The following is a 13,454-nucleotide window of genomic DNA, read 5'->3' as shown; positions in this document are numbered from 1 at the left end:
CTTTATTTCTGTTGAACACAGCTTCCAGTTATGATTAGTTGTTTATTGTGATCAGATTTGTCCAGACTTGGGGGTGGGGATGGGGATGGCTCCAATTCAATTTTAGTGGAAAATATATTCCATCAACAGGGAATTAGCACAACTGTCGTAATCTGTTTGTTCAAAGATTAAGAGAAACTGTTCGAAAAATGTTGCAACCTATGTATCCCCATAGAGATCCGGGAGGGTATAAAGTTAATGCACTGGGAATGTGTCACCTCAGAATGTATTTCAGAGATATTACCTGCAGCGCGAACAGACCGATCACTCCAAGCAGCAAATGCACGGACCAATTCAATGGGTCAGGAAAATATTCTACGTGATCCTTGCTGTAATTGGCGTTCCTGGTAAGTATCTATAACCAATGAAGTTTTGTAAATCTTTGTATGAGCTGGTTTCTTCCATTAGCATGGGAATAATAATATTACATGAGATCGAATGGTTACAGTTACACAGACACACACTCAATAATATAATTGCATTAATTTCCTGAATTAGCTGTGCAGTTTTAATCTGTAGTCTCAACTGTTTCTAGCTCAAGACACTCTGCATTGTAAAGTTATTGAATTATTTGGAATGTTGTGTTCTGTAGAATCACAGCTCAAAGCAGGAAAATCTCAGAGGGGAAGGATTACTGGAATTATCTGTTAGTGTAGAATTGTACTGTGTATGTGCACTAACTGGAGTGGAGCACCTGACCTCAGTAATCATGTACAACTAGGAGTCTCTGACACTCTAGAATTGTAATGATTGTGGCTGACTAACTGGTGTGGACAATGCAACTCCAGGGAACATGTATTTGCTGGAGTATCTGTAATTGTATTCAGTGCGGGTCCCCATCTTATTCTAATTCTAATTATAGTTGTTGACAGCACCATCAGGTGCTGATTAATTTCCTTCCCGAGCACAGTCCTGAGAAGCGTTTGCTCACAAGTGCACTGCAATAATAAATAATCCTCTTCAATATTACGAAAAACACTGATGACTATGACATGTTAATAGACAACTTATTGATTTTACAACACAGAATCTGGGCATTCGGTACAACTGGATTAGGACAGTCTTCCTGCTCTGCACGAGCCTCTCTTCATTCCAGCTCATCTAATCCTATCAGCATATCCGTCCAATCCTGTCTCCATCATGCACTAACCTCACTTCTTCTTATTTTTTCTTCCATTGCAACTACTGCAAGAGGTCTCAATTCCACGTTCTCAGCAGTACAAGTAAATAGGTCTCTCTTGAATTCCATCGCGTATTTACTGATGACCATCTTATTTTGAGGAAATACAGAACTGGTCACCAGCAAAGTGGGAATATCAGGTCCACGTTTTCCCTCTCGAACCCTTTTTAAAAAATTTTTAAAGGCCTCTATTAGTTCAACAATCATCCTTCTCTTATCGACATAATGGAGCCACAACATATATCCCAATAACTATAATCTCCCTGCTATGGGATTATTTTTGTGAAGAATACGTGCACCTGCTGGTTACCCTGGATATTTGTATCATGTGTAGTCCAGATGAGTACACATTATTCACGTGTTCAATCACCACCTTTCTAATACGTTATTATGACACTTTTCTTCTGACGATATTCCTGTAGAAATGAAAGCCTGTGCTGTGATCACATTTGCATCGACTCAGTAAATTCCCTTTTCAATTTAACTCATTTATACATCAGAGGGAGTGGTCCAAGACGTATGAGTGTCTCCGATCCGAGGGACTGGTTCGAATCAGGGAGGAATTTCTTCGAACCCAGGGAGTGATTCGATTCCGGGATGGGTTCCTACACTGGGAGTGGTTGGAGACCGGGTGCAGTTCTCCAGTCTACCCATTCTTGGGCTCCACGTTGTTATATTTAACTAGTTTACCAGCGTCTGATGAGCGGTGTGCTGTACCTGCCCGTCCAGGATTTGTTCAATCTGGAAGTGCTGGGGTTGGAGGCAGGTTGGGATTATGGACCCGATCTGACCTGATCCCAATCCACCCGGTTTTGGTGCTAAAATCCTTCCTGCCAGGGTTGAGGAGCGGAGAATGTTTTTCAGTAATTTACAGCCATTTTCCCTTCTCTCCTTTACAGTTAATTTAATCTCAATTGTGATCCTGTCCAAGGGAAATTGCGGACTCTCCAGCTGCACCACCCGTTACCTGGTGGCCATGTCAACAGCGGATCTACTGGTCATTATCACTGAGATCATACTCCGGAGAATCAATGATTATTATTTCCCATTAAATTTCCTGTATCTCACCTTTGTGTGTCGCTCTCACTATGTCTTGATGCGTGCAGCCATCGACTGTTCGGTTTGGTTCGCCATCGCTTTCACATTTGATCGATTTGTCGCCATTTGTTGCCAGAAGCTGAAATCGAAATATTGCACCAGAAAAACTGCGACTGTGGTTCTGTCAACAACTGGCATTCTGCTCTGTCTAAAAAATATTCCCATCTACTTTAGATTTAAACCTTTTCTGGTAATCGACAATGTAGAATGGTTCTGCTTTAATAAGCGAAGCTATTTTACTGACCCTCGATGGATTGGATTTAGAATGTTTGAAAAAGCTTTAACACCAATAATGCCATTCAGTTTAATTCTGTTGCTGAACGCTCTGACCTTCAGACACATTTTAGTGAACAGTCGAGTCCGTCAGAGACTGAGGGTTCAGAGCAAGAAAGATAATCACAGTGACTCTGAAATGGAGAGAAGGAGGAAGTCCATGATTTTACTCTTCACCATATCTGGCAGCTTCATAATTCTGTGGTTGGTGTATGTGTTATATATTTTTCGCATTGGTCATTTCTTAGATGATGCTTCTTATTATCTCTTTGAAAATGTTGCATATATGCTGAGGAATTTAAGTTGCTGTACAAACACATTTATTTATGTGGCCATTCAGTCCGAATTCAGAGAGCAGTTAAAGAGCGCGGTGAAATATCCAGTTACATCAATTTTTAAATTAATGCATAAACAAAGCAACTGAAACCAGCTAAAAGATCCAGTGGTTAATGGACAAGAGGTGACTGCTGGACGTCCAGAAGAAAATGGATTGCAGGAGTAAAGACAAACACTAGAGCTGTTAGTGACGGGAAGAGGGGGTCGAGAGCAAGAGGGTGGGAAGTAAATTAGCAGGAATCAAAAAAGATAACGAGCAGTGAGCAAAGGGAAAGAGATGACCTTCGTCAAGGAGTCAGGAGGAGAGTGATAGCGCTCCCTAAAGGAACTCCCTAAAAGAAGCTTGAACTGGATATGACACCTATCATTAAACAAGAATCATGCAGTTTAATAAGTATGCTAACTGACTTGATCAATTAAATATATTTGCAGATGAAAACATTTATATTTAAAAACAACATTGCTTCCTGATATTTCACGAGGCACATTTATTCTCAATTGCTTTGGCATCTTGGGAATGTTGAGGTGAATTGTTTACGATAGTTGGCATTGTTGATAAGAAGATGAAACATTGATTGTCCAACTGCTTTGTATTTGCAAGGATGTGTTATTTGTTCACACAATGAAATGTTAACTCTAGGAGCCAAGTAAATAAGAGATGAACATGCTTTTAGCGTACTCCACTGTAATTACAGAAGTGCAGTGACGGCAGTTGAACCACACGGTAAACTAATGGAAGAGGTAATTCAAAGGAAATCATAATAAGGAATCGGAAGCCCAAAAGATGGAAACTCAGAGTCTTTGCTGGTACAGTTTATAATGGTGCCTGTTGTGTAATTATTCTGAAACACAGGTCAACGTAATGTCAATTCAGTGACAGGAGAACAAAGGCATCGCCTGTGCCGGCAACAATTCAAGGAATCCTGGTCTTGAAGGATAAGAAACGTCCATGTTGTCGTCAGTGCCTTTTTGTTAAGTATTTATAACATCGAGCTTAATAAATTATACTGGGTTCATAACTAGCCATTATTTGCAACATGCGAGGTCAGGCACAACTGAGAACCCCATTGTAATAAATTGAAAACTCAGAACTGAGAATTTTTAAATAGAAGTGTTTCAGCCTCGAAACCCCAAAACATACAATGGTGCAACTTGGGGCCAGACGTTGAAAAAGGCTAAAACGAAATGACTGGTTGTGAAGTTGAGTGGCATCTTGCTCTGATTAGTCTGACCAACTGTTTTCATTCAAGGAAAGGAATACATAAGGGGAACAACCAGACATAGATCCGAAAGACCTGTAAATAAGATGCCATTTGAATTACCATATAAAAGATTGGTCAAAAGCAGAGAACGAATATCAATGGAGAAGAGGAATAATTTCGTATTTGAAGCTTCCAAGAACTATAGAATCATAGAAGCATAAAATGTCGAAGGCACAGAAAGAGGCCACTTTGACCCATCCTGGCTGAGCCAGCCGAAAAAGGATCCACCTATTCCACTGCCACCTTCCAGCATTTGGTTCATAGCCCTGCAGATTATGGGAGCTGAGGTGCATATCCAGATTCCTTTTCAATGAGTAGAGAGTCTCTGCCTCAGCTACCCTTTCAGGCAGTGAGGTTCAGATCACTACCATCCTCTGGGTGAAAACATTTTGTCCTCAGCTCCCCTCTATTTTTCTAGCAATCAGTTTAAAGTTCTGCCCCCTCGTCACTGACCTCTCTGAGAAGGCGAATAAATCCTTCACCTCCACTCTATCCAGGCTCCTCAGATTTTGTACATTTCAATCAGATCTCCTCTCAGCCTTCTCTGTTCCAAGGAGAATAACCACACCTGTTCAATCTTTCCTCGTGCCTGCATTTTTCCAGTCCTGGCAATATCCTCGTAAATCTCCTCTCTACCCTCTATCGTGCATTTACATCCTTTATGTAATGAGGTGACAAGAACTGCACACAGTACTCAAGTTGTGACCGAACCAATGAGTTATACAGTTCCAGCGTAACCCCCCTGCTCTTATATTCTATACTGCAGCAAATAAAATAAAGGATTCCATATGCCTTCTGAACCACCTTATCGACCTGTCCTGCTACCTTCAGGGATCTGTGGACATTGACTCCTTCTCAGTATGTTCTCATTTATCGTGTCCTCCTTTGTCTTGTTTGACCTCCTAAAATGCACCACCTCGCATTTCTCTGGCTGGAATACAATGTGTCACTTTTGTGCCAATCTGAGCAGACCATCAATATCTTCCTGCATCCTGTAGCTAACCCCTTGCTATCTACCAAAAAAGCCAATCTTCGTCTGGTCTGCAAACTTCTTGATTATGCCCCCTACATTTACGTCCAAATCATTGTTATACCACAAAAAGCAGGGGACCCAATTCTGAGCTCCCCGGAATACCACTGGAAATGACCTTCCTGTCATTAAGACGCCCATCAACAATTACCCTTTGTTTCCTGCCACAAAGTCAATTTTGAATCCACCTAGGATTTTGTGATAATTACTGTTTCTAAATTACCACAAATATCTGGACAGAAGGAACTCATCTGGCTCCAAGCAGAATGGACCTTGTGTTCTTTGTTTCTCTAAATAAGTGGACCATATGGTCACAGAGATCAATCAACTCCAGCAGCTTAAGAGTTCTGCAACATTTATGACAGCATGTTAATATTTTGATCTGAAGGCTTGGCCTTCTTTTTTAAAAAGTCAGGAATTGGCATTAATTCATTCATACATTTGTTTCTATTTGTTATCTTTCCAGAGAAAGTCTTTGTAACTATTAGTAGTCAGCTTGCATAACAACTGTAGACATTAGTGTCTCTGATAAATTCATCTGAAACCATGAAACATGGAAATAATTGTTTATGACATTTGAATCAATAATAAATAAATTAATATGTGTTGCTATTCCAAGCACTCTAAAGGAAGTCTGCCTGAGTTTAAAGGGATATAAACATACGTAATTTTCAATAAAGTTAATGGGAATACTGTCTGGGTGGTTGCTGAATATTGAGGAAAAACTTTTTTTAAGATAAATAAAGGAAAGATATTATCAACTGATGACACCATTATTTGAATTTGGGAAACTTAGATGAAAAGTAAATCAGCATGATTTGGTGCGTTTCCCATCAACAGTAAAGGGGTATCTGAGGTAAATAATAAGCCAGCGAGCATTATCTGTTGTTTTAATTGTATGTATATACATGATAATAGTTTAGGAATAAACAACACTCCTGTGGAAGGATAATGACTTTCATCGAGTGAGGTGATCAGCAGGTGTGGTGACAGTTTTCAATCTGAGGAGTGTCAACGACGTGTTAACAGATAATAACATTCTTCATCATCAGTAGTCATTTGGGGTTATGATATTTTAGAATGTAAGAACATGCAAAATTTGTGCAGATCACACCACGCATGAGCTAGAAAAGAGAAAGAGTGGTCAACAACAATAATGAGATGAAGGAGGAGGCAGATTTTGTCCTGTGGGGAATTGGAGGTTCTTGGAATGGTGTTTCAAAATGACTAACGTTACTTAATCCTCATAATAATTAATCAGTGGACTCATTAAGAAAGGAATTAGTCAATGTCATACTTTGTGAATGGTAACATGATTAGTAAATGGTTTGTAACTTTTCCTGGGATTCACAATTAAACATCCATCCACAATATAAATGTATTAAGATGGGGTAAAATCAGTTGAGCTGCATTTATCTTTAAATAGGCAACTGTTTTGTTGCAACATGCAATAAGTCATTTGAGTTATAAGAGAATCCAGTTTCTGTTTTATCCTAACTTACATCAAGCAAATAGGAGAGAAAATATTTGAGTATGACCACTGGGATTTAGAAGTGCAACAACAGCTGAGACAAAGACAAAGCGATGATTATTGGAGGAATCAAATGAATAGACAAACAAAACATGGCAAGGCCTGGAATCAAATGGAATGTCGATAGTTGAAACAAAAAGTAAGCATTTTAAATATTGTCTTCGATAATAAAGTTTCTTCAATGTTCAACAATTGGTGCGTAACTGTTGTGAGAGAATAACTCCAAGTGCCTGGGTTGGAAAGTAAAGGAAAAGGGAAAGGTCTACAGTTTTGTTTTAATATAGTCGGTTGGGTTTTTTTAGGGACCCAAGGTCCTTTGTGTAAATAATCTAATTGTTGGGTAATTTAAGGGTATAAATTCAGGGTAAGTTATGGCAGCAAGCTCGGCAACCTGGACTGCTCCTCTTGAGCGATCTGGGAAGTCAGGGAAACTTCCAATGTCCAGAGTGAACACGTGTGCAGGAGGTGTCTCCAGCTGCAGCAACTCAAAATCCGCGTTTCGGATCCTGAGCGGCAGTTAGGGACACTGTGGAGCATCTGCGAGGTTGATACCATCGTGGATAGCACGTACAGGGAGGTGGTCACACTGCAGGTAAAGACTGCTCATGTTGAAAGGGAATTGGGTGACCCCCACATGCAGAGCAGAAGAACTAGGCAGATAGTGCAGGTGTCCCCTTGGTCCATTTCCAATTCTAACAGATGTTCCACTTTGGATACTGTTGGGGGAGATAGCTTCTCAGGGGAACGCGCAAAAGCCTGGTCAGTGGCACCACCGGTGGCTCAGCGACACAGCAGTGTAGAAAAAAGTGTGGGGGAACTATTGTGATGGGAGATTCTATCGTAACGGGTACAGACAGGCGTTTATGTGTCCGCATAAGTGACGCCAGAATGGTATGTTGCTTGCCTGGCGCTCGGGCCAAGGATCTCACGGAATGGCTGCAAGACATTCTGAAAGGGGAGGGTGAACAGTCAGAGGTTGTGGTACACATAGCTACCAGCGACATAAGAGAAAGAGGGATGAGGTGATGCAACAAGTACTTAGGGTGCTTAGTAGCAAATTAAAAAGCAGGACCGCAAACGTTCTAATCTCTGGATTACTCCCAGTGCCACGTGCTAGTGAGTATAGGAATAAGAGGATTGAGCATATGAATGCATGGCAGGAGGAAGGGCGTTAGTTTCCTGGACCACTGGGTCTGTTTCTGGCAAAGGTGGGACCTGTACAAGTTAGATGGGTCGCACCTGAACTGCAATGGGACCAACATCCTTGCTGGAAGTTTTGCTGGTGACGTTTGGGGGTGGGAGTGGTTTGACTAATTTGGCAGGTGGAAGGGATACAGAGTGGAGGTACAGTAGGGGTGATGGACAGTCAAATATAGACGAGAAACTGAGTGAGAATGGAAGGCTCAGCAAATATAGACCAGGACCCTTGACTGGTTCCCTTCGACATGAATCAATGAGTCGTTCCAAGGCTGGCAGGAGGGTTTATGGGAGACCAGAGAGAACCCCGAAATTGTCAGCACTTTGCAAACAGAAAACCAACATTGCATTGGCAGTGATATTAATAAAACCCTTAGGAAGACAGAAGGAGGCCATTCGGCCCCTGGGACATGTCCCACCCATTCAATCAGGTCAGGGCGAATTGGTTCTTGTCCACATAAAGCTGTCTCGGCTCCGTAAATATTAATACCCTTTCCTAACAAATCTTTGCCAGTAATCAGGAATTAATGCCACTGCCTGTTAACACTCGGGAATTACTTTTCACAACCTCTCTGCCTCTCTACCTCTCATTCCTGCTTCAAGACATTCCTTAAAACTAACCTTTTTGACCAAGCTTTTGGTCATCAGCCTGACTCTCTCCTTCTGTGTGTTTGGTGTCAGATTTTGTTTTATAATGCACCCTGCATAGTATCTTTGGGACATTTAATACTGGCCTTCTCCCTCACCCCATCTCTATGTCTCGCTCTCTCTCTCTCTCCTCGCCTCGAAGGCAAGTATATCGTTCCTGAACACCAACATTTAGCAGTTTATCACCATTTGAAAAATGTTCTGTGTTTCTATTCTTCCTGCCGAAGAGAAGAACCTCACATGTCTCCACATGATATTCCAGATTCCAATATCTTGCCCACTCACTTCACCTTTCAATCTTCCTTTGCAGTCTCTTTGTGCCCTGGTCACAGCTTACTGTCCCACCAACCTTTGCATCATCAGCCCATATAAACCCAACATAGGCAGCATTTGAGAGAGGCACTTTTGTTCTGACAAGTATAATGATACAACTGGTTGATATTTTGTACAGGATATTTCGGTATATTCATCGGAGTTGTTAAGATGAAATATCTTTATCAAGAGATTATGGGAACATAGGAAGGTAGGAACAGGATTAGGACATTCAGCCCCTCAAGCCTGTCTCACCATTCAATGAGATCATGGCTGATCCGCAGCCTAACTCCATATACCTGCCTTTGGCACATATCCCTTAATATCTTTGCTTAACAAAAATGTATCTCAGATTTAAAGCCAACAACTGTTCTGGATTCAACCACTGTTTGCGGGAGAGAGTTCCAAACCTCTACCACCCTTTGCGTGAAGAAGGGCTTCCTAACGTCGCCCCTGAATGGACTGGCCCTACTTTTTAGACTATGTCCCCTCGTTTTAGAATCTTCGAACAGTGGAATTGGTTTATCTTTATCTTGCCTATCTTTTCCTGTGAATATCTTGAAGACTTCGATCAGATTACCCCACAACCTTCTAAATTCGAGCGAGAAAAGGCCTAATTTGTGTAATCTCTCCTCGTAACTTAACCCCTGTTGTCCAGGTGTCATTCTCGTAAACCTACATTTCACTCCCTCCAAGGCCAATATATCCTTCCTCAGGTGTGGTGCCCAGAACTGCTCACAGTATTCCAAGTGGGGTCTAACCAGGGTTTTGTACAGGTGCAGCATAACCTCTTTGTCTTTATACTCCAGTCTTCTAGATATAAAGGCTGGCATTCCATTAGCCTTTTTGAATAATTTCTGCACTTGCTTGTGGCATTTTAAAGATCTATGCACCTGAACCCCCAAGTCTCTTTGGTCATCCACTGTACTTAACCTCTTTCCATTTAGAAGTACCCTGCTCTATTCTTTTTTGGTCCAAAATGGATAACCTCACACTTGCCCACATTGACCTCCATCTGCCACTGTTTTTTTTTCCATTCACCTAGTCTGTCGATATCTCCTTGTAACTTTATGCTATCATCTAGACTTTCTACAATGCTGCCTAACTTCGCATCATCAGCAAATTGGAATATATGACTTACGATGCCATCATCCAAGTCGTTAATGAATAATGTGAATAATTGAAGCCCCAACACAGATCCCTGTTGGACACCACTAGTTTCATCCTGCCAATGGGAATACTTAGCCATTATCCCCACTCTCTGTCACCGACCACTCGACCAACTTCCTAACCATGTCAATAATTTGCCCTCAACTCCCTGGGTGTCTACCTTCATTAACAGTCTCTTATGTGGGACTTTATAAAATGCCGTCTCGAAAGTCCATGTAACCCAGTTTCCTCTGGGTGCTCCGGTTTCCTCCCACATGCCAAAGACTTGCAGGTTGAGAGGTAAATTGGCCATTAGCAATTGCCCCTAGTATAGGTAGGTGGTGGGGAAATATAGGAACAGGTGGGGATGTGGTAGGAATATGGAATTAGTGTAGGATTAGTATAAATGGGTGGTTGATGGTCGGCACAGACTCGGTGGGCTGAATGGCCTGTTTCAGTGCTGTGTCTCTAAACTAAACTAAACTTAACTAAACTAAATAACATCCATCGACATTCACCTGTCCAAAACCTTAGTCACCTCTTTACAAAAAAGTATCAATGAGATTTGTCAGGCATGACCTCCCGTCATGAATCCACGTTGGCTGTCCCTGATTAACTGAAATTTCTCTCGGCGTCCAGTCACGGTATCCTTGATTATATACTCCAGCAACTTGCCCACCACTGATGTCAGGCTAACTCATCTGTAATTTCCTTGGTTCCCCCTTTCACTCTTCTTCAAAAATGGAGTGATATGTACAACTTTCCAGCCCAGAGGGACCACTCCTGAATCCAGGTAACTCTGAAAGACTATAGTTAAGGTATCGACAACGTGCTCACCTACTTCCTTTAACACCATCGCATGGAAACCATCAGTATCTGGAGATTTCTCACTGTTTATTTGCATTAATTTCTTTGTTACTGATGTTTTACTGAACGTTAATTGTATTAAGTCCCTGGCACCTATCGGCTATTAATTTTTCGGGATTGCCGGTAAGTTATCCTCCTTTTCAACTGTAAATACTGAGGCAAAGTAATTGTTCAACATGTCTGTCATTCCTGCATTATCAATGACAATATCTCCATTTTCAGCTTTTAGTGAGCCTACATTGCTCTTGGCCACCCGATTTCCCCTTATGTAACTATAAAATTTCTTCTTGCTGATTTTGAAGTCCATTGAAAGTTTCATTTCATAATCTCTTTCAGGAACTCCTTTAAGCTGCTTTGTGACCCTTTGCTGGTCTTTGTGTCTATCCAATTCGGCCGGATCTGTGTTGTGTTTTGCATTTTTGTAAGCCCTTGCTTTTACGTTTGTACTGTCCCTAATCTCTTTGGTTGTTCATGGCTGTTTTTTCTGTGAAGTGGAGCTTTTTCCTCCCTGGGGTATATACTCGCTCTGTTTTACGTTAAATGTTTCTTTCAATATTCTCCACTGTTATTCAGTTGTTTGACCCATAAAGAGATCTTCCCAAATTACTGTGGAAAGTCTCTGTCCAATCCTGGCAAAGTCAGCCCTACCCAAGTCTAAAATTCTTGCAGCTGATTCGTGCATTTCACTTTCAAACGATGCCTTGATTTAAATCATGTTGTGACCACTATTTGATAAATATTCACGCCAGAGAGGATGCTAATTAAATTTGGCTAGTTACTCATAACTAAATCTAGTATTGCCTCTCCCCTTGTTACATCTAGGACACATGGCTGTCGGAAACTATCCCAGACACATTCCCAAAATTCACTGCCTTTCTGACAGATGCTAGTCTGCCTCTCCCAATCTATGTGTAAGTTAAAATCCCACATTAATACGACTTTGCCTTTGTTACACACATGCCTAATTTGTGCATTTATACAATCTGACACCTCAGAACTGCGACCAGGGGGTCTATACACAAAACCTCTTCCAGGTTTAGATCGTTTTCTGTTCCTCAGTTCCACCCATCAAGTCACCATTGGATGAAAGACTCTCCTTCGGTGTCCTATCCCACACAGACAGAAAGACAGCCAAATACACACAGGCAGACTGACATGTCCAGATAAACACACACACACACATAGAAATCCACAGACAGACACAGCCATTCCCAATGACAGAGAGAGAGAGAGAGAGAGAGAGAGAGAGAGAGAGAACGAACCCACACAGAGACACACATATTCACATTGACCAACTTGGAGAGATAAACACAAAGACCTCCCTCTGTGCAAAGAATGTTTTTTACAAACATCAAAATCTCTCTTTTCGCCTTTTATATTTCACTCTCGGGGTTTCAATTAATTGTCAATCCGATTTCACAGGCAGCAGGATAATTTTTGCTTTCCTTTTCTTGTCTTTGGGGTCAGGGGGTAATGGGTCAGTCCCAGAGACTGACAGTCTGTAACCTGTGACCAAGCGCTGTGACCACGAGTGGGGTAGGGGGAGGGGGCAACATGGAGAGGGTCAGTTCCAACCTCTTAAAGGGACCCTGCACCACCAGAACTGCTCCTTCGGTTTAAACCTTCGAGTGAGTCAGGAGGTGTTTGAACAAGGATGGGAACAAAGTGAAATTGAATCTTCCAATATTTATTTGTTCAGCGATGTTAATAAACACCAAATATCTGTCAAGCCCAAATTCACACAAGTAAAATTGTGAATTCAGAATGATAATTTTAAAGGAGAAACTATTGTTAATTAATTCCATTTCATTTGCTAAACGTTGTCATCATAACCTTGTTTTGTTCAGGATGTAATATTACAAAGCCCTTAGGAAGAGAGGAAGAGGCCGTTCGGTCCCTCCAGCCCATCCTTTCTCTTTGAGACATTTTATTCTTCACCCTCTCCTTTACTGTGTGTGTCTCTCGGTCCCTCAGCCATTCTCTCTTTCCTCCTTACCCTTCTCTATCCCTCCCGCACCCCATCTCCCTTTCCCTCCCTCACTCTCTCTCTCTCTCTCTCACTCACACACACACACAACGGTTAACTTTAAAAATAGAGAGTTTTTCTTTCGAGCTCTCTTATAAAGAAAAAGAATTCCTTGGCCAAATGCTTAGTAATTCCTGAAGAAGAGAGGAAGAAGACGAGGAAGAACTGTCCCTTTTTGGTTTGGTGTCACAAATGCATGCAGATGGCAGTCAGTAGGACATTTCTGGAAGGTTTCTTTCCAGGCGACGTTGAAGATCAGTCTGATAGGCTTTCCAAGAAAAATATGACAGCAGGGGTTTCTGGCAGGCCTTTCAGTCGGAATGCAACGTCAATTTATGGATCTCTTACATTCGCTTCAAAGTACATCTCAAAGACATGGAACAGGGTGCTTATTGTGACTGCTTGCTTGGCTGGTTTTCTCGAGCTGCCTTCAAAACAGGTAACACCCCGAAGACACCGACTAAAGCGAAACCAAAAGCAATATCTCAATGGTCTAGCTCCAGATC

General features: G+C 41.6%; 1 protein-coding gene across 1 annotated transcript; it reads left to right on the top strand.

Annotated features, from left to right (window-relative positions):
- Positions 1–319: 319 nt before the first annotated feature.
- LOC137361869 (probable G-protein coupled receptor 139) lies at positions 320–3,014 on the top strand. The gene is made up of 2 exons (XM_068026473.1): positions 320–386; positions 2,119–3,014. The coding sequence occupies exons 1-2, from the start codon at positions 320–322 to the stop codon at positions 3,012–3,014; spliced, it is 963 nt and encodes a 320-aa protein (XP_067882574.1).
- The last annotated feature ends 10,440 nt before the right edge of the window (positions 3,015–13,454 follow it).

The sequence above is a fragment of the Heterodontus francisci genome, unplaced genomic scaffold (assembly GCF_036365525.1).
Source record: "Heterodontus francisci isolate sHetFra1 unplaced genomic scaffold, sHetFra1.hap1 HAP1_SCAFFOLD_101_1, whole genome shotgun sequence".
NCBI lineage: Eukaryota > Metazoa > Chordata > Chondrichthyes > Heterodontiformes > Heterodontidae > Heterodontus > Heterodontus francisci.
The sequence above is the reverse complement of the archived record's forward strand: the minus strand, read 5'-3'. Positions and strand labels throughout refer to the sequence as shown.

Bases quoted from the DNA above. Each gene is read 5' to 3' on its own strand.
- LOC137361869 (XM_068026473.1), top strand. From the start codon at position 320: ATGCACGGACCAATTCAATGGGTCAGGAAAATATTCTACGTGATCCTT. The intron at 387-2,118 runs GTAAGTATCTAT...TCTCCTTTACAG, and splicing joins TGCTGTAATTGGCGTTCCTG to TTAATTTAATCTCAATTGTG.